The sequence below is a fragment of the Rhinopithecus bieti genome, unplaced genomic scaffold (assembly GCF_001698545.2).
Source record: "Rhinopithecus bieti isolate Rb0 unplaced genomic scaffold, ASM169854v2 scaffold_19610, whole genome shotgun sequence".
NCBI classification, from domain to species: Eukaryota; Metazoa; Chordata; class Mammalia; order Primates; family Cercopithecidae; genus Rhinopithecus; species Rhinopithecus bieti.
The window spans coordinates 633,149-660,549 of record NW_016809486.1 but is presented as its reverse complement, the minus strand read 5'-3'; the positions used below and the strand labels follow the sequence as shown (position 1 = coordinate 660,549).

Here is a 27,401-nt window from a genome sequence, read left to right as displayed (position 1 = left end):
AGTGCAGTGACGTGATCTCAGCTCACTGCAGCCTCTGCCTCCCAGGTTCAAGCAATTCTCCTGCCTCAGCCTCCTGAGTAGCTGGGACTATAGGCGTGCATCACAATTGCCCAGCTGATTTTTGTATTTTTAGTAGAGACGGGGTTTCACCATGTTGGCCAGGCTGGTCTTGGACTCCTGATCTCAAATAATCCACCCGCCTCGGCCTCCCGAAGTGCTGGGATTACAGGCGTGAGCCACTGTGCGCGGCCACCACACTCTTTTAAACAACCAGATTGCATGTGAACTTAGAGCAAGAACTCACTCACTGGCACCAAAACATTCATGAAGGAACCACTACCTTCCTTTAGGCCCCATCTCCAACACTAGAGGTCACATTTCGACATGAGATTTGGAGGGGACAGACATCAAAACCATATCTTTAGATTTAATGGTTTTATGCAGTTTCTTTGGCTCTCGATCTGTTTAGACTCCTGCAGTCAGGTGACTGTAACTAGCCTCTGGTCCTTTTTGAGAGTTCACAGTGTGGTGCAAACCCTTTGGATGTATTATTTGGGAAAATGGGGTGTGTGGCAGCCTGTGTCCCTGCTTTACATTGTCCTTTTTGCTGCCTGCCCTAAGTCTCCTCATTAGCATCCCTGCCAAGGCCAGTGGAGAAGGATGGAGATGCAGTGACATTCAGCTTGACAGGTCATTAGTAGCTTTTGTGCCCCAGGGACTACTGGTGGGAGGGAGCTTGTGGAAGATAAACCCTGACAGGAATGTATTCTCCTGGAGAGCAGGGTTTATTTGATATTCTTCTGGAGCTTAGAGCCATAAGCCTGGTGCTGGGGAGGAGGCGCCCTTAGCAGATGGCATTTGGGAGCCTCTGCGGGCAGAGCATGGAAAGTCACAACTTCTGAGTTGTTTGTATTTGCAATCTCTAGATGGATGGCATCTTCTGCTATGGGAAATGAAATATGTTTAGGCAACTTGAGCCCCAGGTGCAGATGAGGCTGGGCTAATGGGTGCACTAGGGAAGGGGCTGGGGGAGAGATGCGCTGTTAGCTACTATCAATCTGTGACAGCTGTCAGCTGCTGGCAATTAGCACCCACCTGTGCCTGGGATGCAGTGGTGCCTGTCCTGTCCTCTGTGGAAGTCTCTGGACCCAGCAGCCATCTTGACTGTGCACTGTTCAAACCCCAAGGCTGCCTGGAAGAGGTGATTGGGAACTTACTGCACGATAAGGAAAGTGCAGGACAGGCGCAGTGGCTCACGCTGGTGATCTCAGTGCTTTGGGAGGCTGAGGCCAGAGGAGGGCTGGAGTGTGAGACCAGCCTGGGCAACATAGTGAGACCCTGTATTTCCAAAAAGTAAAATAATTAGCCAGGTGTGGTGGTGTGCGCCTGAAGACCCAGCTACTCAAGAGACTGAGGTGCGAGGATCACTTGAACCCAGGAGTATGAGGTTACAGTGAGCTGTGATCGCATCACTGCATTCCAGCTTGGGCGACAGAGCATGACCCTGTCCCAAGGGAAAAAAGGGAATAAGGGAAGCCTCTGGCAGACCTGATGATGGGTGGCCCAGCCAAAATGAGTATTGATGAGGATTTCCCTGGTCTGGAACTCTGAATTTAGTCTGGCAAAGTGTTTCATTTGTGTTGTGAGATGATTCTTGGTGTTACCCCATCACAGTAGGTAAGATGAATTAGCAAACAAGAAAGGCTTTCTCTTTTTCATCCTTATCTGGTCCTTAGATGAAGCCTGAAGAAGGTCTCCATATGGTAGTAGTAAGTCTTTAACATCTACCTCTAACGTTTGCCTGTGTCTTTTGTTTTTTTTTTTTTTTTTTTTTAACAAAGCCTCAGGAATGCCCCAGTATCTAAGTAGAATTTGGTAATATTTCGTTTTTGTTATATTCCCTTTTCTGCTTACCTTCTATATATATAGAGTGAAATTTTTAAAAAATATGTGCAAGTAAGAGCAATTTCTTTTTTATTTTTATTTTTTTTGAGACAGGATCTCGCTCTGTCACCTAGGCTAGAGTACAGTGGCACAATCTCGGCTCACTGCAACCTCTGCTTCCCGGGTTTAAGTGATTCTCCTGCCTCAGCCTCCCAAGTAGCTGAGATTACAGGAGCCCACCACCACTCCCGGCTAATTTTTGTGTTTTTAGTAGAGACCAGGTTTTGCCATGTTGGCTGGGCTGGTTTCGAACTCCTAACCTCAGGTGATCCGCCTGCCTTGGCCTCCCAAAGTGCTCTGGGATTATAGGTGTGAGCTGCCGGGCCTGGCTGAGGCAGTTTCTTTTTGAAATATATTTTGTGAAGGAGAAAAAGCGGAGGTCAGTTAAAGGAAACAAATAGCATAAGAGGTGGTATGCAGAGATGCCAAAGCATCTTGAAGGTGCTTTTTTTTTTTTTTGAAACAGAGTCTTGCTTTGTTGCCTAGGCTGGCCTGCAGTGGTGCAATCATGGCTCCCTGCAGCCTTTACCTTCTGGGCTAAAGTAATCCTCCTACCTCAGACTCTCGAGTAGCTGGGACTATAGGTGCATGCCACTATGTCTGGCTAATCTTTAAATTTTTTGTACAGGCCAGCTCTCACCATATTGCCCAGGCTGGTCTTGACCTCCTGTCCTCAAGCAAAAATACAGATTTTGATTAAGTCTGGGTAGGACCTGGGCCTGAGTTTCTAACTAGCTCCCACGTGGTGCTAATGCTGCTGGTCTACAGACCACATGTGGAGTAGCCAGTGTAGAGTTCATGTAGCAATATTGATTTCATAGCAATAGCCAGTATCTGTGTACTTGCTTCGTTGTATTTCACACACGGTATAATGATGTACATGCATCTCATTTGACCCTCACCCCAGCCCTTTGGGGTGGAAAGGATTGCGCTCATTTCACACTGGAGGAAACTGAGGCACAGACAGGCAAAGTAACTTGGCAAAACAGAAGGGAACTTAAGAGGCAGGCCCTGATTAGCTCAGAGATTAGAAGGCCTCGTGCATCATCCTGAACAGCTTGGACTTGATCTTGAAGGTGGAGGCAGAAGTTGAAGGGTAATTAAACAGGAATTGGAGGAAATTCACCTTGCATAGTGATTGCTTTGGCCACATGCACCCTGCCACCCCCCCACCTCAGTGAAGTGTCATGTGAAGTTGGGTTCATAAATGAAGACCTGAATGCTTTCCTGCCAAGTTTGTTTTAAATCAAGCTGCTAATTAGTCCCAGTCTCCCTCCCCCGGTATTATATTTTTTGTTGATGTCGTTTCACTTCATTTAGTTGAAGTGATTGATTCAGTTCAGTGTTTGAATTTCTTTTTGAACCTCACCTTAATAACCTGTCTAAAAATCAAGGTTAAACCTTCTTCCTAACACAGCAGTATTGCTTGGTAAGACTGGCTCACAGTCCAAAGAAATGCTTGCCCAGAGAGGGCAAACTGCTTTAACTCCTTACCCCCAAGCTCATTAAAAAAAAATCAAATGACTGATTCCTTGTCACAGTTCTGCCTACATTAGGTTTTATTTTTGTCCAGGTTTCAGCTAATTAAACGCTTTTGTGATGAGCTTATGTCCAGGCTGAAGGTTGCATTTTGAAACTGAGAGTCAAATACCAATTTAAAGTCCAGACTTTTATACTTATTTGTGAAATTCAGATAAATGAAATGGAAATAAAACAGGGCTGCTGTGTTGTGAAATATGACTCTGTTTTTCCTTGTAGGACTCTTTGAGGGTAGCCGTTTTGGCATTTTATATATAAATTTTCTTTTCTTAGCCTACCTTTTACTTTCTTGATTTGCCTATTTGTGATTTCCCATTAAACAGTAGGCTTTTTGTAAACTGATTATGCCTTGAAATTGACTTTTTTTTTTTGAGACAGGATCTTGTTTTGCCAAGTGCAGTGGCTCCATCATACAATAAACAAAGAAAGAAAGAAAGAGAGAGAGAGAGAGAGAAAGAGAGAGAGAGAGAGACCTTGACTTATTTAAAACAAAAAAGGAAGAAAAAAATATATAGATCACAGCTGTTATTTGTATATGCTATGCCAATCCTTGCTGGGTTTCATTCTTTATAATTGTTATTTTTAAAGATTTTTCTTCTTATAAATATTCTATTTTTTCATTGTAGAAAATTTAAGGGAGAACACAGTGGGAAAAAAAAAAAAAAAAGGACTTCATAATCCTGCTACTTTAGGGGAAAAAAAAACCCCATTTCCTATTTGGTTTTTCCCCCCCTTTTTTTTTTTTTTTCCCGAGATGGAGTCCCCCTCTGTTACCCAGGCTGGAGTGCAGGGACGTGATCTCAGCTCTCTGCAACCTCTGCCTCCTGGGTTCAAGTGATTCTCATGCCTCAGCCTCCCAAGTACCTGGGATTACAGGGGTGCGCCATCACGCCTGGCTAATTTTTGTATTTTTAGTAGAGACGGGGTTTCGTCGTGTTGGCCAGGCTGGTTTTGAACTCCTGACCTCAGGTGATCCTCCCGCCTTGGCCTCCCAAAGTACTAGGATTACAGGTGTGAGCCACTGCACCTGGCCTTCTGCCTTTTTTTTTTAAGAAAAAAAAATTAAAAAATTGTTTTTCTTTTTGAGATAGCATCTCATTTTGTTGCTCAGACTGGTCTTGAACTTCTGGGCTCAAGCGATCCTCCAGCCTCAGCCTCCCGAGTAGCTGGGACTACAGATGCACATCACGGTGTCCTTATGCCATTTCTTTTGTACACAGGTGAATGCAAGCATATGATTCCATCATATACTATTTTGAAGGTTTGACTTTCTTTTCACTTTGGTCATCTTTCCAAGGTGTTATTTTCCTAGTACATCTTTTTAAATGGACATAGAACATTCTTTTGTGTGAATGAACAATGGTTTTATTTAGGCGGTTCTCTCCTGTTAGATATTTATATTATTTTCAGCATTTCTCCACTGTTACAGCGTTCAAATGAACCTTTTTTTTTTTTTTTGAGATAAGAGTCTTGCTTTGTCGCCCAGGCTGGAGTGCAGTGGCACGATCTCTGCTCACGTGATTCCTGTGTCACCTTCCCACGTAGCTGGGATTACAGGTGCCCTTGCCTGGCTAATTTTTGTATTTTTGGTGGAGATGTGGTTTTTACCATGTGGGCCAGGCTGGTTTCGAACTCCTGGCCTGAAGTGATCTGCCCACCTCAGCCTCCCAAAGTGTGGGGATTACAGGTGTGAGCCACCGTGCCCAACTCAGTTGAACATTCTTGTAGCTATTGCATACAACTGTGAACATTTCCTAGAATGAATTCCTTAAAGAAGAAATGCTGAGCCAGACTTTTTTCTTTTACTGTGACTCTTTGACAAGTGATAATATTGACTTTTCTTTCTTTCCAGACACTACAACAGCAGGAGTGCAAACTTCTCTACAGCCGAAAAGAGGGTCAAAGGCAAGAAAACAAAACAAAATAGATATAAAACATCCTGCCCTGTAAGTATCAATATTCCTCTCAGTAATAGTCACTCTTGGAGATTTTGATTCCTAGCACCTCTGTACTTTTCCTCAGGGTCGTGTGCTCTTGTTAGCACATCTGAGGCTTTAGCTTTTTTAATTGCAAGCAGTTTCCAAAATAATCAAGCATGGTGGGGGTTGATGGCTTCATTCACTGAGCTCCTGTGATGCTGATTACTGAGTAAAGTTGCCACTAGGTGGCTTTGTCTGCGATTGGTTCCTTCTGTTAATTAATTTTCTGTCTGCCCAAGATAGATCATCTCAAGGCTTGAGATCTCTCAGTGTCAGGGACCTCAGGGTGCCAGATTTGTGTCTTGACTCCTCCTCACTGGGCCTGTGAGTCCTGGGTAAGGCCTGTCTCCTTTCTGGGACTCAGTTCCCTTATGTGGGAAACAGACAAACACCTCCTGAGGGCTCTTAGAACTGTTCTGCTTGCTGATCCCCTGAGCTCAAGTTACTGGAGAAAGGGTATATACCTAAACTTTGCTCAGAAGAAGACTTTGTGGGCTGGGCGTGGTGGCTCACTCCTGTAATCCCAGCACTCTGGGAGGCCAAGGCGGGCAGATCACCTCTTATCAGGAGTTCAAGACCAACCTGGCCAACATGGTGAAACCCCATCTCTACTAAAAATAGAAAAATTAGCCGGGTGTGGTGGCGGGTGCCTATAATCCCAGCTACTCGGGAGGCTGAGGTGGGAAATTGGTTGAACCCAGGAGACGGAGGTTGCAGTGAGCCGAGATCGCGCCATTGCACTCCAGCCTGGGCGATAAGAGTAAAACTCTGTCTCAAAAAAAACCCGGCTGATTTTACATTTTTTATAGGCCGGGTACAGTGGCTCACGCCTGTAATCCCAGCACTTTGGGAGGCTGAGGTGGGTGGATCACCTGTGTTTAGGAGTTTGAGAGTAGCCTGGCCAACATGGTAAAACCCCATCTCTACTAAAGATTGCAAAAATTAGCCAGTGTGGTGGTGTATGCCTGTAATCCTAGCTACTTGGGAGACTGAGGCTGAGGCAGGAGAATCACTTGAACATAGGAAGCAGAGGTTGCAGTGAGCCAGAGGTGCAGTGAGCACCACTGCACTCCAGGCTGGGCGACAGAGTGAGACTCTGTCTCAAAACAAAAAACAATTTAAAAAAATAATAAATTTTTTTGTAGAGCAGGGTCTCCCTATGTTGCCCAAGCTGGTCTTGAACTCCTGGGCTCAAGTGGTCCTCCTGCCTCAGCCTCCCAAACTGTTGGGATTACCGGCATAAGCCATTGTGCCTGACTGTACCTTCTGTAATACCCAAATGCCACCTGGCAAAGCCCAAGTTGAATCATGAGGAAAAAAGGCCTGGAAGGATGTAGACCTTCTTTTTTTCTACTTATTTATTTATTTATTTTTGAGACAGGGTCTTACTCTGCTGCCCAGCCTGGAGTGCAGTGGTATGATCATGGATCACTGCAGCCTCAACCTCCCGTGCTCAAGTGGTCCTTCCTACTGCAGCCTCCAATGTAGCTGGGATTAGAGGCACGTGCTACCATACCCAGCTACTGCACTCTACAATATCCATGTAGATATGATATACATATATACCATGTATATGTACATATTTTTTGTAATTTTTTTTTTTTGTAGAGACAGGGTTTCGTCATGTTGTCGAGGCTGGTCTCGAATTCCTGGGCTCAAATGATCTGCCTTCATTGGCCTCCCAAAGTGTTGGGATTACAGGTGTGAGTCACTGTGCCCGGCTGTACCTTCTGTAACACCCAAATGCCACCAGGCAAAGCCCAAGTTGAACCAGGAGGGAAAAAGCCCTGGAAGGATGTAGGCCTTACATGAGGATCTCAGAAACTGCACTAAACCAGTCACAGTTCCTCTCTCCCGAGGTCTAACTCTATGCTGAACTTTTGCATTTTTATCTCACTTAATCAATATCACATGCACAGGAAGGAGGCATTCTTAGTATCCTGGTTTTCTGGACCATTTTAGCAGGTTATAAGTGAAGCGGAGTGGGCAGGAGAACTGGCACTAGAGCCCCCAAAGTCACTGTTATTAGCATCACACTCTAATGCAGGGGGTTCTCCATTGATGTACTGTGCAAGGCAGTGCACTGAGGAGAAAGGAAGGAACATTTACAACTTCTCTTTATTTATATCCTTTCCCTAAAAAAAAAAAAAATGAAAAGAAAATTTATCTGAGGCCTAGATTGATTGCAGTGAGTGCATAATGTTTTACTGATTGATTGATTGTTTATAGAGATGGGGTCCTCACTGTATTGCCCAGGCTGATCTGGAACTCCTAGGCTCAAGCAATCCTCCTGCTTTGGCTTCCCAAAGTGCTGGGATTACAGGCATGAGCGACTGCACCTGGCTATGCATACTGTATTTATCCAACTTACAAATAAGGCTTGCTTGCATATAGTGCATATGTGTATATATTTCAGCATTGAAAAACTGTGTGATTGGGAGCCATGATCAAATTTGGAGAGCATTGCTCTCATGTCTTATGAGGTCAGAACCTTGTCAAATCTTGTAAACCGTCCTTTGTGTGTGTCTATGCATGAAACATAGTTGTTCCCTTTCTGCATGCATATGTACATATACATGGTATATATGTATATCATATCTACATGGATATTGTAATGTGTGTATGTGAGGATGGGGGAAAGTGGAGGCATTCGTAATACTGAGAAAAGGCAGTGAGGAATTTGCACAGAAGCAGTTTGAGCTGCAGCATGGTACTAGTGACCTTGAGGAAGCCTTATCCTTTTTTTTGGAATTTATTTTTTCAATTTTTAGAAATAGAGTTTCACTATGTTGCCCAGGCTGGTCTTGACCTCCTGGGCCCAAACTATCCTGCCTTGGCCTCTCAAAGTGCCGGGATTACAGGTGTGGACCACCGTGCCTGGCCACCTTGTCCTTTCTATGTCTAAGTTTTGACGTCTGCTCAGGGGTCTAATGGTATTTATATGGTATAAAGTGTATGAGAAAGTGAAGGGACCAATGGTATGCAGTATCTAAATAGAACATCGCTTTGCCCTCCCTTAAAGGTCTCGTTTAGATGTTTCCTCTGATGAACATCTCATTTCCTTAAAGATGAGGAGTCTGAAGCAGAAAGGATATTCTTCTTTTAAGACACATGACTGTCTTACTAATTCCCATTGCAAAATATGTTGTGTAGGTAGAGCACTCAGATTTTTATACCAATAATGGACTTTTGTACACAATTTGGACAGTTGATACTATCGGAGCCTTGTGATATTCCATTGCATTATGCTTCACTAAAAGATACCTGGCTGGGTGTAGTGGCTCACACCTGTAATCCCAGCACTTTGGGAGGCCAAGGTGGGCAGATCACCTGAGGTCAGGAGTTCAAGACCAGCCTGGCCAACATGGCGAAGCTCCATCTCTACTAAAAATACAAAAATTAGCCTGGTGTGGTGGCACGCACCTGTAATCCCAGTTACTCAGGAGGCTGAGGCACAAGAATTGCTTGAGCCCAGGAGGCAGAGGTTGCAGAGAGCTGAGATAGTGCTGTTGCACTCCAGCCTGGGTGACAGAGGAAAACTCTGTCTCAAAAAAGAAATTAAAAACAACAGTAACAACAACAAAACCCTCTTTATTATGGAAGTTTTCAAATATATTCAAGAGCAGACAGAACCCCATGTACCCATCACCCAGCTTCAACAATTATCAACTCATGCACAGTCTCGGTTTCATCTATACTCTGATCCATATCTCCTCTTTCCTTGAATTATTTTGAAGCACATCTCAGACATCATGTCATATATCTATACTTCGGTCTTCTTTTTTTTAAAACTCCCCCTCCCCTTTTCTTTTTTTTGAGACCGAGTCTCACTCTGTCGTCCAGGCTGGAGTGCAGTGGTGTGATCTCGGCTCACTGCAATGTCCGCCTCTCGGGTTCAAGCGATTTTTGCACCTCAGACTCCTGAGTAGCTAGGATTACAGATGTGCACCAACATGCCTGGCTAATTTTTTCATTTTTAATAGAGACAGGGTTTCGTCATGTTGGCCAGGCTACTCTTGAACTCCTGACCTCATATGATCCACCTGCCTTGGCCTCCCAAAATGCTGAAATTACAGGCCTGAGCCACTGTGCCCAGTCCAAAATTTCTTGGTTTGAAACAATTTTGGAACTCATAAGAAGTTACACAAATAGCAGAGAGAGTTTTCTTGTACCTTCTCTCAACTTCCCGTATACCCAGTTATAACATCCTATATACCCATAGCATCTGCTCAAAGCTAGGAAATTGTGAAGATAGCATTATGAGAGGCATCAGGCAGTGTTCATGCTACTGTTGTGCTTACCTGTGCTTTAATTTTTCTGTTTTTTTTTTTAAATCATTAAATGAACAAAACTTGGACTAGGCTGGGGATTAACTGATTTGAACTGGTTTTTCCTGAAGCAGTCCAAGGACTTGCGTGACTGTGGTCTCTTTTTCTTCTAGTTGATCATACCAGGGTTGTCCTACACGATGGTGATCCCAATGAGCCTGTTTCAGATTACATCAATGCAAATATCATCATGGTAAGCTTTGCTTTTCACAGTGTTTTCTGACCATACATTGCTAGCCTATTTTTGTATTTTAAATCCTTCCTCATGTCCTGAAAGCAACTTTAAGATGTTTGAAGAATTTTCTTCCTAAATTTCTAGCCTGAATTTGAAACCAAGTGCAACAATTCAAAGCCCAAAAAGAGTTACATTGCCACACAAGGCTGCCTGCAGAACACAGTGAACGACTTTTGGAGGATGGTGTTCCAAGAAAACTCCCGAGTGATTGTCATGACAACGAAAGAAGTGGAGAGAGGAAAGGTAAATCACAGAAACTTCTTTCCTGCTAAACTGTTTTTAAAGTATCACCTGTGTCAGATTGGCCATGTTTAGGAAGTGAATAAATGAATTAAGCTTACTCTGATTCTCTGAAAAAAAGGGACTAGGAGAAATTTGATTATGTTATTCCTTGGTGTAGTTTTCTTTATGTTTCTTCTGCTTGGGGTTTGTTAAGCTTCTTGGCTCCACGGATTTGTAGTTTTCCTTAAATTTGGATAATGTTCAGTCTTAGTTTCTTCAGATACATACCCTGGGCTGGGCATGGTGGCTAATGCCTATAGTCCCAGCACTGTGGGGTGTCGAGGCGGGTGGATCACTTGAGGTCCGGAGTTTGAGAGCAGCCTGGGCAATGTAGTAAGACCACATCTCTAAAAAAAAAAAAAAAAAGGCCGGGTGCGGGTGGCTCAAGCCTGTAATGTGCCAGCACTGTTGGAGGCCGAGACAGGTGGATCCACGAGGTCAGGAATCGAGACCATCCTGGCTAACACCGTGAAACCCGTCTCTACATAAAAAATACAAAAAACTAGCCGGGCCCGAGATGGTGGGCGCCTGTAGTCGCCAGCTACTCGGGGAGGCTGAGGCAGGAGAAATGGCGTAAACCCCAGAGGCGAGCTTGCAGTGGCTGAGATCCGGCCACCTGCACTCCAGCCCTGGGCGATAGAGTGAGACTCCGTCTCAAAAAAAAAAAAAAAAAAAATTTACCCTGTCCAACCTTGTCCTAGGACACCAGTCATACATGTATTAGGCTACTTGAAGTTGTCTCGTAGCCCACTGACGCTTGGTTTATTTTATTCAGTTTCTTCCCCCGATGTTTCATTTTGAATAGCTTCTTTTGCTATGTCTCTAAGTTAATCTTCTGCAGTATGTCATCCGCTCTTAATCCTATCCAGAGTATTTTTCACCGCAGACATTGTATTTTTCATCTCTAGAAGTGTTAATATCATCTATATCTTTCCTGTTAACATGTGTAGCATTTTCCTTACCTTTTGAACGTATGGAGTATTTCTGTTGTTGTTTTTTGTTTTTAGAGACAGGATCTCGGTCTGTTGCCCAGGCCGGAGTACAGTGGCACGATCTCAGCTCACTGCAGCCTCCACCTCCTGGTTCAAATGATTCTCGTTGCCTCAGCCTCCCAGGTAGCTGGGACTACAGGTGCGTGCCACCAAGCCTGGCTAATTTTTGTATTTTTAGTAGAGACGGGGTTTCGCTGTGTTGGCCAGGCTGGTCTCGGAACCGCTGACCTTAGGTGATTCTCCTGCCTCGACCTCCCAAAGTGCTGGGATTACAGGCGTGAGCCACTATGCCTGGCCATGTTGTCCATTTTAATTAGCTCTGCCTAACTGTGCTCCCAAATGGTTGCCCCAGTGCTCACTCCCACCAGCAGCACCTGCCTAGGACGCATTACTCCATACTCTTCAAGATACTTCAGATTAAAAAAATAAATGGTAGCATCCCACACCTACAGAAAAGCAGACAAATCTTATCGAGTGACAGCCCTCTGTGTTATCTTGAAGTGAGCCCACCATGGTGATTTTTTTTTAAAATATGGAAAAGTTCTGTGTTTTTGTTTGTGTTCTAGTGAAAGTTCTTTTTTAGATATCCTTTAATTGGTTTATTTAAGATTTTGTGTGGAATGTAGCAGTCATACCTATAAATGAAACCTAAGGCAGATGGAGAACTTTGGAGTTGAGCCTTCCTACTGTAATTTTCATATTGGATGTGAAGGGCAGTGTGATTTTCATAAGACTTTCATTGTTGTACTCCTAGTTGGTATACTTCTGAATACCTTTGAGGCCAGATCTGGCCATCGTGCAACACAGGTTTCCTTCAGCAACTGCCTGCAGTGTTCTTGAAATAATAGACCAATTAAAACATCTTTGTAGTTTCTGCTTCAGGCAAGTGTTTTTTGCCCTAAATGTGGATAGGAAGAATGAAGCCCTTCATCCTCCTTTTTGCCTGATTATAGCTGTAGGAGGTTCACCTGTTCTCAGAAGGCATGAAGATTGTAAAGAGAGGGGTCTTGTGTTGCTTCAGAGGAGTCAGTATCAGTCCCTTTCAGAAGCTCTCCTGGATAGACAGGCATTAGGGCCAAATCACCCTGCCCCACCCCTCACCACCATGTCCTAGTCTCTGCTCCCTGTCTCATTCTTCCTCTTTACTTTGGTGGTGCCGAGAGGATGACACGATGGGCGTTGATTCTCTCCACAGACCTTTCTGACAACCTACTCTCAGTATCCCCCCAGTGCGCAGAAGAAAAACCAGACTGTGGACTGTGTTTGGTTCCTGGGCTCTATTTTAAAAGACAATGTATTAGTTCTCACATTTTAGAATTTGTTTGCCAAGGTTTCCACAGGAGTTTAGAAACTAGGGGGAGGGCTACAGCAGTTTGCTGATGTTTAAAGTTAGCTAAAACGTTCTTTTCAGGGTCATGATTTAATTTTATATTCTCTGGTGAGTTCCCTGTAATGACTAGGAGCAGTCCTCAGCCTTGATTGGCCAGTGACAGCATAGAGTACAATTAATATTAGGAGTGTTTATTTGGGGAAACTAAAATTTGCATCAAATTTGTCCGAGGTATTTGGATCTACAAAATACTGGAGGGAAAGCTGAATTGAGAATCATAATAAATGAAAGACCACATCCTTCTTTTTTTTTTTTTTGAGACTGTGTCTTGCTCTGTCACTCAGGCTGCAATGCAGTGGCACGATCTTGGATCACTGCAGTCTCCACCTCCTGGATTTAAGCGATTCTCCTGCCTCAGCCTTCTGAGTAGCTGGGATTACAGGCTGTGCCACTACACCTGGCTAATTTTTGTAATTTTAGTAGAGACAGAGTTTCACCATGTTGGCCAGGCTGGTCTCGAACTCTTGGCCTCGAGTGATCCACTCGGCTTCCCAAAGTGCTGGGATTACAGGTGTGAGCCACTGCGCCCGATCAAGACCACATCCTTTTATTGAACGTTCCTCCTACCATGTTTTCTTTTTTTCTTTCAATCAATCATTGACTCTGACTGTTGATGTCTATAGCTGCTCTCTTATTTCCAGTTTTATAGCTGCAAATTTCTCTGTCTTCCTAAGAGACAAGGTAAATTTCTCTTGCTGATATTTGTGTCTTGGTGGTTTTGGAAAGTGAGTGGTGTGGATGACTACCCAGAAAACAACAGAACACAGAAGCATTCTCTGCCCAGAACACGTCACCAAATAGATACAAACTCATCTCACTGAGTGAAGTAGCTTCCTTTTTGGCAGCAAGAATGGTTTTCCTGGTGCCATATTTTTCAATCCGCCTGCTCTTGAAGCCAGCAGCTACTGCAGACTTGGCATTCCCAGGCACCCAGTTAAGGGAAAGTGACGTGTAGAGGAGGTATCAGATAGGTCTGGATATAGAAAAAGCAGCTGGTTCAAAACCCCATGGGCTGTCTTTCTGTGATAGAGTTATTCACACTTGGGTTAGATAAGGCACAGAGTCCTCCTACACTGGTGCGGAAATGAAGCAGACAGTCTGGCTCGTTGGGCAGCCTAGACTCCTCCAGAATCTGTGCTTGCCTTCCCTATGGAGTGACTGGCAGATCTTAGAATTCAGACCTCAGTGGTTGCTAGCCAGCACTCTCACATTGGTTAGTCCTTCTCTCTGCATCTTTGATTCTTTAGCGATAAATAAGCAAGCATTGACTCTCTTTTGATATGTGCTTGGATCAGACAACTGCACGAGCCGCCTTTCTCCTCCCACTTCTGCCTGGTTCTCCCAGCACCTGCTTTTCTTGTTTGAACTCTTCCTTTTTTTTTTTTTTTTTTTTGAGACAGAACCTCTGTCTGTCGCCCAGGCCGAAGTGCAGTGGCATGATCTGAGCTCACTGCAACCTCCGCCTCCCAGGTTCAAATAATTCTCCTGCCTCAGCCTCCCAAGTAGCTGGGATTACAGGTGCCTACTACCACGCCCGGCTAATGTTTGTATTTTTAGTAGAGATGGGGTTTCAGCATGTTGGCCAGGCTGGTCTTGAACCCCTGGTCTCAAGTGATCTGCCCATCTCAGCCACCCAAAGTCATAGGATTACAGGCATGAGCCACTGCACCTGGCCTGATTCTTTACAGATAAACAAACATTGACTCTGCTTTGACATGTGCTTGCATCAGGTAACTGCACCAGCTAGCTGCCTTTCTCCTCCCACTTCTGCCTGGTCCTCTGAACGCCTGCTTTTCTTATTTGAACTCTTCTTTCCTTTTCCTTGAAAACCTGACAGATGCTAAACAGGCCATTTTCCATGTTGGTGGTTATTAAGCAAGACTTGAACATTTGTTTGTTGCTGGTTTAGGCTTTTATTTCAGAGTTCTTAGAATTAACTTTCTTTTTTTCTGATCCCTTCCAGAGTAAATGTGTCAAATACTGGCCTGATGAGTATGCTCTAAAAGAATATGGCGTCATGCGTGTTAGGAACGTCAAAGAAAGTGCCGCTCATGACTATACGCTAAGAGAACTTAAACTTTCAAAGGTTGGACAAGTAAGTATATTGTCGTATTCTAGAGACTTTGGGAATTGTTGATGGTGCGTAGGAATTCAGGGTCTTGCCGTTACTCATGTTTGCATACATGTATGCATTCGCTTACTCATTGATTCAGTAGCCATTTATTGGGTTCCTTCTATGTGCCAGGTACAGTTTAGGCAGTACTGGTACATTGTGAACAAGGCAGTTGGTGTTCCTGCACTCATCAAGCCTGGTGAGATGGATGATTTAAAAACAAATAACTGGCCAGGCGCCGTGGCTCACGTCTGTAATCCCAACACTTTGGGAGGCTGAGGCAGGTGGATCGCTTGAGCCCAGGAGTTCGAGACTAGCCCTGGGTGGGAGATTGGGATAGGGTGACCTGAGTGGCTACAAGGCCTGTTAGGAGGCCTCTGCAGGGGCCTAGGTTGATGGCCTCCTCTCCAAGTATCCACAGACTTCCGCAGTTGTTCTTTTTTGTTCCTTCCTTTAGAATAGAATATTATATAAAATGTCAGAATAAACTGGGAGAGAAGCAGTAGATGTAAGAGGTGCCGGGGGGGTGAAGTCTGCAGGGCATGGGGATTGTTTGGCTTTTGGAGGAGGAAGAGGGATTCAAGACCCATTGTAGATATCTGAGTCTGAGTGGACAGTGGTGCTGTGGCAGACATCACAAAAGCTGGAAGGAGGTCTGATGTGGGCAGTGATTTGTTTTCTTCTGGATGTGTTCAGCTGGGCATCTGAACAGTCATGTGGACATTCATCTATTCATTCAGAGATATTTGTTCAATGACCTCTTGGTTCCTGGCACCATGCTGCTTGCTGGAGATAGAGCTGGGAAACAAAACAGATGGAATCCCTGCACTCCCAAGTGTACGCTGTACTGGCCAGTAATCTACCAGCCCAGTAATCGCACATATAAATATATCATTATAAACTGTAATCAGGGCTACAAAGAAAAAATGCAAGAGTTTAGGGTTCATTTGGAGGGGGAAGAAGGGGAAGGGACTTTTGTTTGTTTTTTTTGAAATGGAATTTTGTTCTGTCACCCAGACTGGAGTGCACTGGTGCATTCACGGCTCACTGCAGCCTCAACCTCCTAAGCTCAGGCGATCCTCTCGCCTCAGCCTCCCATGTAGCTGGGGACTACAGGCGTGTGCCACCATGCCCACCCAATTGTTAAATTTTTTATAGAGACAGGTGTCTCATTATGTTGCCCAGGGTGGTCTTGAACTGAGCTTAAGTGATCCTGGTGCCACATGCAGCCTCCCAAGGTGCTGGGATTATAGGCATGAGCCAGCGTATCTGGCCAAGGGAAGGGAGGTTCTTAAGGCATAGGGAACAATGTGTTTGAGTCAGCAAAGCAGGTTGTGGGGGTTTGTCCTAAGTGTAATAAGCAGCCAGAGTTGGATTTAAGCTTTTAAGAGATTCCCTTCCACCCCATAGAGACTGGAGGGGGCAGGAATTGTTCTAGGGATTAGGACCAATTTGGAGGTACTGCAGTTGTCAGAGTAAAAAATAATAGGGCTTGAACTAGGCTAGTGGCCAGGGTGCCCGAAAGAAGAGGACCCAGGGCCGGGCACGGTGGCTCAAGCCTGTAATTCCAGCACTTTGGGAGGCCGAGACGGGCGGATCACAAGGTCAGGAGATCGAGACCATCCTGGCTACTACGGTGCAACCCCGTCTCTACTAAAAAATACAAAAAACTATCCGGGCGAGGTGGCGGGCGCCTGTAGTCCAGCTACTCAGGAGGCTGAGGCAGGAGAATGGCGTAAACCCGGGGGGCGGAGCTTGCAGTGAGCTGAGATCCGGCCACTGCACTCCAGCCTGGGCGACAGAGCGAGACTCCGTCTCAAAAAAAAAAAAAAAAAAAAGAGGACCCAGTAGAGCTGACTGGAGGCAGACGGGCAGGGATTCAGTGAAGGAGTGTACCAAGGGCGAGGGGGGTGTGCAGGGTGACTGGCAGTTTTCTAGCTTGAGAAGGGTCGGCGGGGGGATGGCAGTGGACCTGAGGAAGCTGGGAGGATCAAGGACCTCTTTGTGGACACACAAAGTTTGAGATGCCTTGGACACATTGAAGTGGAGTGGTCAGGGAGGCAAGGGTGGAGGTGGGATGCAGAGGGGAGGTGGGATGCAGAGCGTCGTGGATGAATTGATTTTGCTCAATAGAGGGACATTTGTTTCTGTGGCAACAGGAGGGCAGAAGGAGAAGGTGGCCACAGATGCCGGTAGGTGAACTGAGAGTGATTACTTTCCCCATCCTCTTGGAAGCTTGAGGCAAGGCCATCAACAGACAGTCAGAGGGAATAAGAAGAGAGAGAATATTTGAAGAAAGGGAGAAAAGATGAAATCATAATTGTGTAGCAGGGCAAGAAGTCCAGAAATGTCTGTGCTGTGCCAAGTGCCCAGTAGAGGTGATGAACATGAAAATATACTGATACCCATTGCCTGGTTTTTCTCGAAGGACACTTGGCTCCTAGGGCACAAAACAGAAAGTACGTGGTTCGTCCAGGCCCGGGGGTTTGCATAGGTGCAGTGGATGGAGAGGAGGTCAAGGAGTGGAGGCACATGGTAGACAGAGACTGTCCCCAGAGCATGGGGACTCCTGGCTGGATGAGAGGGACAGGGGCAGGAAGATGCAATTGGCAAAGTGGAGGGAGGGCTCAGTGGTCTGGAGGCTACTTGAAGTGACGGGGGGACCAGAAGGATCTGGAAGCCAGTGTGGTTGTGGCCCAGGGTGGGATGTTTAGATTTCTGATGTCAGAGAGGGTTCAGTCATTCTGATGATGGGGAGGGGTGGAGGTTGAATCTATGGTAGAGATAGTGAGAGGAACTGGAACAATGTAGCTGTCAAGTAGAAATGGGAGAGAGGGCTGGGCACGGTGGCTCACGCCTGTAATCCCAGTACTTTGGGAGGCTGAGGCAAGAGGATTGCATTAGCTCAGGAGTTCAGGGCTGCAGTGAGCTGTGATTATGCCACTACACTCCAGCCTTGGCAACAGAGTGAGACCCTGTCTCTTAAAAATAAAAATAAAAAAAAAGAAAAGAAGAAGAAGAAAAAAGAGAAAAGTATCTTTTTAAATCCCTTTTGAAAATGTCACTTAAGGCTGGGCAAAGTGGCTCACACCTATAATCCCTGCCCTTTGGGAGGCTGAGGCCGTGGATTACTTGAGGTCAGAAGTACAAGACCAGCCTGGCCAACATGGCGAAACCCTGCCTCTACTAAAAATACTAAAAATTAACTGGATGTGGTGGCACACACCTATAATCCCAGCTACTCAGGAGTCGAGTCTGAGGCACAAGAATTGCTTGAACCCAGGAGGTGGAGGTTGCAGTGAGCTGAGATCAAGCCACTGCACACCAGCCTGGATGACAGAGTGAGACTCTGTCTCAAAAAAAAAAAATCACTTAGCTTAGATTGTCTCCACATATATAGGAAGAAGATGTAGCAAGAAACGTGATACTTTTTGGTCTTCTGTAGCCTTGGTGCCATTGTTGATCTTTATTAATTATCATTATCCTCAAAATAGCCGTAATGTGCTGAGTCTCTTCCTATTTGCTGGGCAGAGACTGAGTGTTTCAGCGAGCTTGTCGAGTCCTTACAATTGCATTATGAGAGAGAGAGATTATTATTCCCACTTTGCAAATGAAGAAATTGAGGTTTAGAGATATCCAAGGGCCACGTGAGTGTGAGTGCCTGGAATTGGAGCCCAAATCTAGTCATCTGATAGCAAAGCCTGTGTTCTTATCTGCTTTGCATTAAATACAAGTTTAAAATAGAAAAATACTGACCAGGCTGGGTGGCTCACGCCTGTACCAGGCAGATCACCTGAGGTCAGGAGTTTGAAACCAGCCTGGCCAACATGGCGAAACCCCGTCTCTACTAAAAATACAAAAATTAGCCGGACATGGTGGTGCATGCCTGTAATCCCAGCTACTTGGGAGGCTGAGGCAGGAGAATCGCTTGAACCCGGGAGGCAGAGGTTGCAGTGAGCCAAGATCACGCCTCTGCACTCCAGCCTGGGTGACAGAGTAAGACTCTGTCTTGGGGGGGGAAAAAAAAAAAAAGAACGATACTACAATAGAAGTCTGTGTTTTTATGGTGGGGAAGGTTGGGTATCAAAAAAACAAAGAGGAATGAATGTCTTAAGTGAATGCCTGTTTCCTCATCTGCTTCCTCTTCTGCTGGGAGGAGAGACCTGGGTCGCTTGAGGTCTCAGTTGCCTCCAGAGCTGAGTGCCACAGGGATGCAGAGGAACAGGGATGTTACCTGTTGCTGGTAATTCAGAGAGATGATTCAGGGTATAGTTACCTGAAAGAACAAATTGCCATACCAGACCTCTTGGTTCATATGACAGAGGCAAAGAGTTGCCTGCAGGATTGCCAGAAAGGAGACTAGTTCTGGGAACCTCATGAAGAGGACCTCTCAGTGGAACCTGGGGAGATTCTTTTCTTCTCCATTGGCTCACATTGGATTTAGGAAAGCTCGGAACTGGGTGATTCCTCAACCTCTTGATTTATTTAATTCTTTTCTGGTTTTTCTTGGTTCTACTCCAGGGGAATACGGAGAGAACGGTCTGGCAATACCACTTTCGGACCTGGCCGGACCACGGAGTGCCCAGCGACCCCGGGGGCGTGCTGGACTTCCTGGAGGAGGTGCACCATAAGCAGGAGAGCATCATGGATGCAGGGCCGGTCGTGGTGCACTGCAGGTGACAGCTCCTGCTGCCTTTCTAGGCCACAGCCTGTCCCTGTCTCTTAGCGCCCAAGGCTTGCTTTTACCTATCCACCCCTAGCTTTTTAACTGTAGAAAGAATTTAGTATCTGTTTGAGGCATAGAGCAACTGCATTAGGGGATGTTTTGATCCCAAGGCATATTTCTCCTAGACCCTACACACTGCCATTGGCCATGGCCATTGTAACATGCTCAGTTAAAACAGCGAAGACTAAGTCAGCATGCTCTCTGAGTCCACTAGAAGTTGTGCATTAAACAACTTCATCCTCGCTCTGCAGTTTCTCCTTATTCTTTGTGATGTTTGCTTTGTAGCTATTGACTGCTTTGTAGGTATCGAGGTGATGGGGATGTAGTGGAAATAGACCTGATTCTTGAGGATCCCTTAAGTCATTTTTGCTTGGTTCCCTTTTTTCTTCTTTTCTTCTACGATTCGCCTCCTTATGGTTCTGTCCTCTCTCTCTCTTTTTTTATTTCGTTTTTGAGATGGAGTCTTGCTATGTTGCCCAGGCTGGAGTGCAGTGGCATCATCTTGGCTCACTGCAACATCCGCCTCCTGGGTTCAGGCCATTCTTCTGCCTCAGTCTCCCAAGTAGCTGAGATTACAGGTGTCTGACACCATGCCCGGCTAATTTTTGTATTTTGATAGAGACAAGGTTTTGTCATGTTGGCCAGACTCGAATGCTTGACGTCAAGTGACCCACCTGCCTTGTCCTCCCAAAGTGCTGGGATTGTTAAGTGTGAGCCACCACACCCGGCCCATTCTCTTCTCTTCTACCATAAATATATTTCTCCTCCAACACTATATTTGTTTGCTTTACAAGATTCCAGCCACTTTCTACCAAGGCTTTTGAAGGAAGCTGTGCTGTGACCTTTGTAATGAGTCTGTGGGCTGCTGATTCTCCAGTTTGGGCTTCATGATTATACTGGGGAACATTGGGTCTCCTAAATCTCATTCATTTCTTGGGCGGGTAGATATATGTGAAACTTTTTTATTTGTCCAGTTGTTAAAGAAGCTACCATTTATTGAGCCAGCCTCTGAACACAATGTTTTTTGTTTTGTTTTTAATTTTTTAAATTATTTATTTCTTCTATTTCAGTAACTTTATTATTATTATTTTTTGAGACAGAGTCTCACTCTATCACCCAGGCTGGAGTCCAGTGGTGCGATCTCAGCTCACTGCAACCTCTGCTTTCTAGGTTCAAGCAATTCTCATGTCTCAGCCTCCCGAGTAGCTGGGATTACAGGTGCATGACAACATGCCTGACTAATTTTTGTGTTTTCAGTAGAGATGAGGTATTGCTATGTTGGCCAGGCTGGTCTGGAACTCCTGGCCTTAAGTGATCCTCTTGCTTCGGCCTCCCAAAGTGCTGGGATTATAGGCGAGAGCCACTGTGCCTGGCCCTCTTTTGGTAATTTTGGTGTGTTTTTTTGTATACGATTCCTGTTTCATTCTGTCCAACCAGCACTCTGTATGGTATGTGCTGTTGTCCCCATTTCACAGATGCGGAAACTGAGGGTCAGAGAGGTTAAGGGACTTACCTCAGGCACGTTGTACTGGAGAAGCTGAACTCCAAGAGCAGGTTTGGGCTGACTCCAAAGCCCTATGCTTTTTGCCATCATATATATTTTCAAACACAAAGAGACAATTTTATAAATAGCTCCCAAGAGTAGACATTGTTTCTGTTAATATTAATGGCTTGGTTTTGAGTCTGAAACCCCCATGAATGATTCTGTTGTCCCTGCTTTTTGTCCTTCTGCCCGCAGTGCTGGAATTGGCCGGACAGGGACATTCATTGTGATTGATATTCTTATTGACATCATCAGAGAGAAAGGTGGGTCATCTGGCGGGCAAGAAGCGACAGTTTCTGTTTTTAGTTTATGGAAGGAAAGTGCTCATGAAAACAGCCTAGGGAAGAGAGGTTGAATAGGAAAATTTTCACAAAATCTGGGCTGAAGACTTCAGTGTGTCTGTCTGCTTGAGAACAGAAGTGACACTATTTGAGCTTTTGGCATAAAATGAAGTCTAGGAGCTGCTGAACCCACTGCCATGGCCTTTTGTTGCATACACAGTGGTGGTCTCTATCCAGCCACCTGAACCTTGTTTACAGTATGGGGTGATTTGTTGGAAAGTGAGGGAATCCTGACCTCTGCCACTTTATTATTTATGTAGTCTTCTGGGATCTTTGGTATGGGTCAGAAGTTCAACACTGTAGCCATTGCAACATGCTCAATTAAAACAACAAAGACTAAATCAGCATTGTCTGTGAGTCCACTAAAAGTTGTGTATTAAACAACTTCATCCTGGTTCTGCAGTTTTTCTTTATTCTTCTTGATGTTTCCTTCGTAGGTGTTGACTGCGACATTGACGTTCCCAAAACCATCCAGATGGTGCGGTCTCAGAGGTCAGGGATGGTCCAGACAGAAGCACAGTACCGATTTATCTATATGGCGGTCCAGCATTATATTGAAACACTACAGCGCAGGATTGAAGAAGAGCAGGTACCAGCCTGAGGGCTGGCATGCAGATTTACATTCTCTTTCTAGGCCTCTTGGATATGCTCTCCTTTTGAGCAGGAGGAGAGGCTCTGATAGACAACTGTTTGATTTGGGAATGGGAAACAAACTCCCAACTAAAAGGGCCTCTGGAAACTGTTAATTATTCTCCACTTCTCAGCTCTGATGTTTCACTGCAGAGGAGCTTAGGGAAGGGCACCATCCTATCAGCCTGGCCTGCCAGATTGAAGAACTGCCATGCAGAAAGGTTCTGATGTTCCCAGGCTCACGTGGCAAGCGTAAAACGCAAAGCCTTGAAGTTTCTAGCCTGTTCCAGCCTTGATCCAGGCCATGTTTATCCTGATTCCATCCTTTAAAACGAATGCCTCACTCTTAATAGCGCACGGCAGTTTGAACCACTAATTTGGTCGAGTTGGAAACAGTGAAATTTCAATTTTAATAAGCTGTGCATAATGAAGAGGAATGTGGAATTGGAGCCTTTCCATCTGAAGCTATTCATAACAGGCACAAAGCTGAGTTAATTAGGAATATGCTGAGATGAAGGAAATGAGGAGAACTGCTCTTTTGGGGGCTGTGCTTCTCTCCCCCACCCCTCAACCCCATTGCCATGCTGCAGATGGGGTAGTGTCTAAACATCAGTGATGATTGCCTGCATTACTTTGCTCATTGCCTTCCAGAGAACTCAGCTTCTCCAAATGCTGAGCTCTTTTCAGAATGGGACCTGCCACCAATATTTGAAAGATTTCTAGCCTAGCAGAATAGCAGCCACGTTATCAAAGTTTGGTGGGCCAAAGTAAAGTAACTGCTAATTAGTTTAGTAGGTTTTCAGTCCACGTAGACATACGGGATTGTTTTATTGTACATAGACATCTTCAGAAACTGTATGTATAGAAATGTAAGGTTAAAATTTGAACTTCAGTGCTTAATTTTTTAAATTTTTTATTTATAATTATTATTATTTTTTGAGACGGAGTCTTGCTCTGTTGCCCAGGCTGGAGTGCAGTGGCACGATCTCAGCTCACTGCAAACTCCGCCTCCCAGGTTCACGCCATTCTCCTGCCTCAGCCTCCTGAGTAGCTGGGACTACAAGCGCCCACCACTGCACCTGGCTAATTTTTTGTATTTATAGTAGAGATGGGGTTTTACCGTATTAGCCAGGATGGTCTTGATCTCCTGACCTCGTGATCCACTCGCCTCGGCCTCCCAAAGTGCTGGGATTACAGGCGTGAGCTACTGCACCTGGCCAACTTCAGTGCTTTAAATCTGAATTTGTATTAAGTGATATGAAATATTTAGATGGTTACTATAAGTTATTTTATATATGTCTTCTATTATACTTAATTTCGCCCAAGAACAGTTAGGCAAAAAGTTGCCCAAAGAGAAGGATTTCCTAGTAAATACAAAGAGAATGTAACATAGTTACTGCAAGTTGGAGCATGTTCAGGAATGTCTTTTTTTTTTTTTTTTTTTAAATGAGAGAGGTCTCTCTCTGTTGACCAGGCTGGAGTGCAGTGGTGCAATCATGGCTCACTACAGCCTCAGTCTCCTGGGGTTAAGCGATCCTCCCACCTCAGCCTCCCAAGTAGCTGGTACTACAGGCATGTGCCACCACACCCAGCTAGTTTTTGCATTTTTTGTAGTGTCACGGTTTTGCCATGTTGCCCAGGCTGGTCTCGAACTCCTAGGCTCAACCAGTGCTCCTGCCTCAGCCTCTCTGAGTAGTTAGGACTACAAGTTTGTGGCACCATGCCTGGCTAATTTTTTTGTCTTTATTTTGTAGAGACAAGGTCTTACTGCGTTGCCCAGGCTAATCTTGAATTCCTGGGCTCAAACAACCCTCCCACTTTGGGTTTCCAAAGTGTTGGGATTACAAGTGTGAGCCACTGAGCCCAATGACCTCTGGGTTTTAAATATGTGTAGGCTTCGATTATTTATTTTTAAAAATGAAATCCTGCATGTATAGTTTTCTGCATTGTGTGGTTTGAATTTATCTGGGAACTGGCTGCCTGGCTGATTGTGGTAAAGTAAGAAGTACTTAATTTAGTAGAAAGTTTAAATGACAGACACAACTTTAAACCCAGCTGATTTATAAATGAAGCAAAAGAACAAAAACTCATTCAGGATAATTGGTTATTCTAAAATACAGTCATTTCTAAAATTATGAAGTGTTCATGACCTTTAGGAGTGAAAGAATTTGCTAAAAAAGGATCAGTGAATAAAAGGAATGATGGGCGAAGAACTGTGGGGAAGGAAGAGAAGAAACAGCACAAGGAAGGAAGAATATAAAATCAGATGTGGGAATCCAGGGGAAAGTGCAAACGAAGCAAGATTGAGAAAATTCTCAAGTTTTTATAAACAGTTCTCACGCTCTGCCAGTTCCTTGGACGTAGACTTTTTTGTTAACTTCAAATTACAGTAGTGGAAAAAAAAAACCCTCAAATTTGCAAAAGTAGTCTGTGGAATTTTCTTTACCCAGCTTTCCTGACTTAACTTTTTAGCATACTTAACTTTATCATTCATTTATTCTCTCTGTTTAAAATTAACAGTGTGAATTGTAAAAGGTAAAATGTTTGTTGGTTACAAACATTTGTACCCCTTTGTCTCTAAGTATCATTTCATTTTAAAAAATAAATAATCTAAGCCTACACATTCTAAAATGTGTATATTTTCTAAAAATAAGGCCTTTCTCTTACATAACCAATGTCACAATTATTTGGTACAGTGATCAAAATCAGAAAACAAACACTGATATAATACTATCATCTAACCTACAGACTATTCTCAAATTTTGCCAGTTTGTCTTGCTAGTATCTTTTATGAGTTCAGGGTCACACAGTGCATTTGGTTATAATGTATCTTTTTTCTCTTTTTTGAGACAGGGTCTCACTTTGTTGCCCAGGTTGGAATGCAGTGTTGCGACTATGGCTCACAGCAGCCTTGACCTCCTTGGGCTCAGGGGATCCTCCCACCTCAGCCTCTTGAGTAGCTGGGACCACAGGCATGCACCACCATGCCTGGCTAAGGCTAAGTTTTGTATTTTTCGTAGAGATGGAGCTTCACCCTGTTGCCCCAGTTGACCTTGAACTCCTGGGCTCAAGTGACCCTTCCGCCTTGGCCTCCCAAAGGGGGATTACCGGTGTGAGCCACCACACCTGGCCAGTTATTAGTATGTTTAGTCTCTTTAATCTGGAACAGTTTCTCAGTCATTCTTTATTTTTCATAACCTGGATGTTTTTGAAGAGTTTAGGCCAGCTATTTAGTAGAATGCCTCTCGATTTGGTTTTGTCCAGTGTTTTCTCTTGACTATATTCTAGTCATGCATTTTTGGCAGGACTGTCACAGAAATGTTATTGTAGTCTTCTTGGTACATCACATCAGGTACACACTGTTGATCTGATTCATTACTAGTGGTGTTAACTTTGATCACTTGAATAAGGTGGTGTCTGTCAAATTTGTCCACCATAAAGTTACTTGAGCAAAATGTAGCTGGGACTACAGGCATAGCAAAAAATGTAGCAAAAAGTAGTATTTTAGCTACATTTTTTTAAGCAAAAAAGTATTTTTCCCTTTTAAGTTAATCTCTTGACCATAAAGTTATTATATTTCCCTTTTAAGTTAATATCTTGTTGGTAGATACTGGAGACTGCGTAAATTACCTGTTTCTCATAATACTTTTTGCCTACTAATTTTATATTCATTGATTAAATTCTTGCCTAAAAAATTATTACTGTGGTATTTGCCAAGTAGCAATTTTCTGTTTCCACCATTGCCTTTCCCCCAGCTTTTAAAAGTATAAGTGGCAAAGAAAAATTGTATATAAAGTATACACCATGATATTTTGATACATGTATACTTTGTGAAATGATTTTCAAAATTGAGTTAAATAATGCAGCCAACATCTCAGTGACTTTTTTTTTTTTTGAGATGGAGTCTTGCTCTGTCACCCAGGCTGGAGTGCAGTGCCACAATCTTGGCTCATTACAACCTCCACCTCCCAGGTTCAAGCGATTCTCCTGCATCAGCCTCCCCAGTAGCTGGGATTACAGGCGCCCGCCATCACACCCGGCTAATTTTTCTATTTTTAGTAGAGATGGGGTTTCACCCCGTTGGCCAGGCTGGTCTCGAACTCTTGACCTCAAATGATCTGCCTGCCTCGGCTTTCCAAAGTGCTGGGATTACAGGTGTGAGCCACTGCGCCCAGCCACTCTTAGTAAATTTTAAATGTACTTTTTTTTTTGAGATGGAGTCTCCCTTTGTCACCCCAGCTGGAGTGCAGTGGCATGATCTTGGCATACTAGAACCTTTGCCTCCTGGGTTCAGGTGCTTCTCCCACCTAAGCCTCCCAAGTAGCTGGGACTGTAGGCACGTGCCACCATGCCTGGGTGATTATTGTATTTTTAGTAGAGACGGGGTTTCACCATGCTAGCCAGGCTGGTCTCGAACTCCTGATCTCAGGTGATCCACCGACCTCAGCTTCCCAAAGTGCTGAGATTACAGGCATGAGCCACCATGCCCAGCGACATTACATTATTATTAACTCTAATCACCATGCTGTACATTAGATCTCCAAAATGTATTCATCTTATGTAACTTCAAGTTTGTACCCTTTGACCAAAGTCTCCTTATTTTCCCCACCCTCAACCCCTAGTAATCACTGCTTTAATCTCAGTTTTTATGAGTTTGACTGGTTTAGATTCCACATACAAATGAGATCAGGCAGTGATGGTTTATTTCACTTAGCATAATGTCATCCATGTTCTTGCAAATGACAGGATTTTCTTCTTTTTAAAAATAATATTCCTCGGCCGGGCGCGGTGGCTCAAGCCTGTAATCCTAGCATTTTGGGAGGCTGAGACGGGCGGATCACGAGGTCAGGAGATCGAAACCCTCCTGGCTAACACGGTGAAACCTCGTCTCTACTAAAAAATACAAAAAACTAGCCGGGCGAGGTGGCGGGCGCCTGTAGTCCCAGCTACTCGGGAGGCTGAGGCAGGAGAATGGCTTAAACCCGGGAGGCAGAGCTTGCAGTGAGCTGAGATCTGGCCACTGCACTCCAGCCTGGGTGACAGAGCAAGACTCTGTCTCAAAAAAAATAATAATAATAATAATATTCCTGCTGGACACGGTGGCTTGCGCCTGTGATCCCAGCACTTTGGGAGGCTGAGGAGGGCGAATCACTTGAGGTCAGGAGTTCGAGACCAGCCTGGCCAACGTGGTGAAACCCCATCTCTACCAAAAGCATAAAAAATTAGCTGGGTGTGGTGGCACACGCCTGTGATCCCAGCTACTTGGGAGGCTGAGGCAGGAGGATCTCTTGAACCCGGGAGGCGGAGGTTGCAGTGAGCGAAGATGGTGCCACTGCACTTTAACTTGGATGTTGATGTT

General features: G+C 44.6%; 1 protein-coding gene across 1 annotated transcript in view; it reads left to right on the top strand.

Annotated features, from left to right (window-relative positions):
• PTPN11 (protein tyrosine phosphatase non-receptor type 11) overlaps nt 1–27,401 on the top strand; it is a 100,602-nt gene that overhangs the window by 60,851 nt on the left and 12,350 nt on the right. Inside the window, 7 exon segments of the mRNA XM_017889530.1 lie at nt 5,336–5,429; nt 9,904–9,983; nt 10,110–10,268; nt 14,653–14,784; nt 19,324–19,478; nt 21,267–21,334; nt 21,850–22,001. Coding sequence (XP_017745019.1) covers nt 5,336–5,429; nt 9,904–9,983; nt 10,110–10,268; nt 14,653–14,784; nt 19,324–19,478; nt 21,267–21,334; nt 21,850–22,001 — 840 coding nt within the window.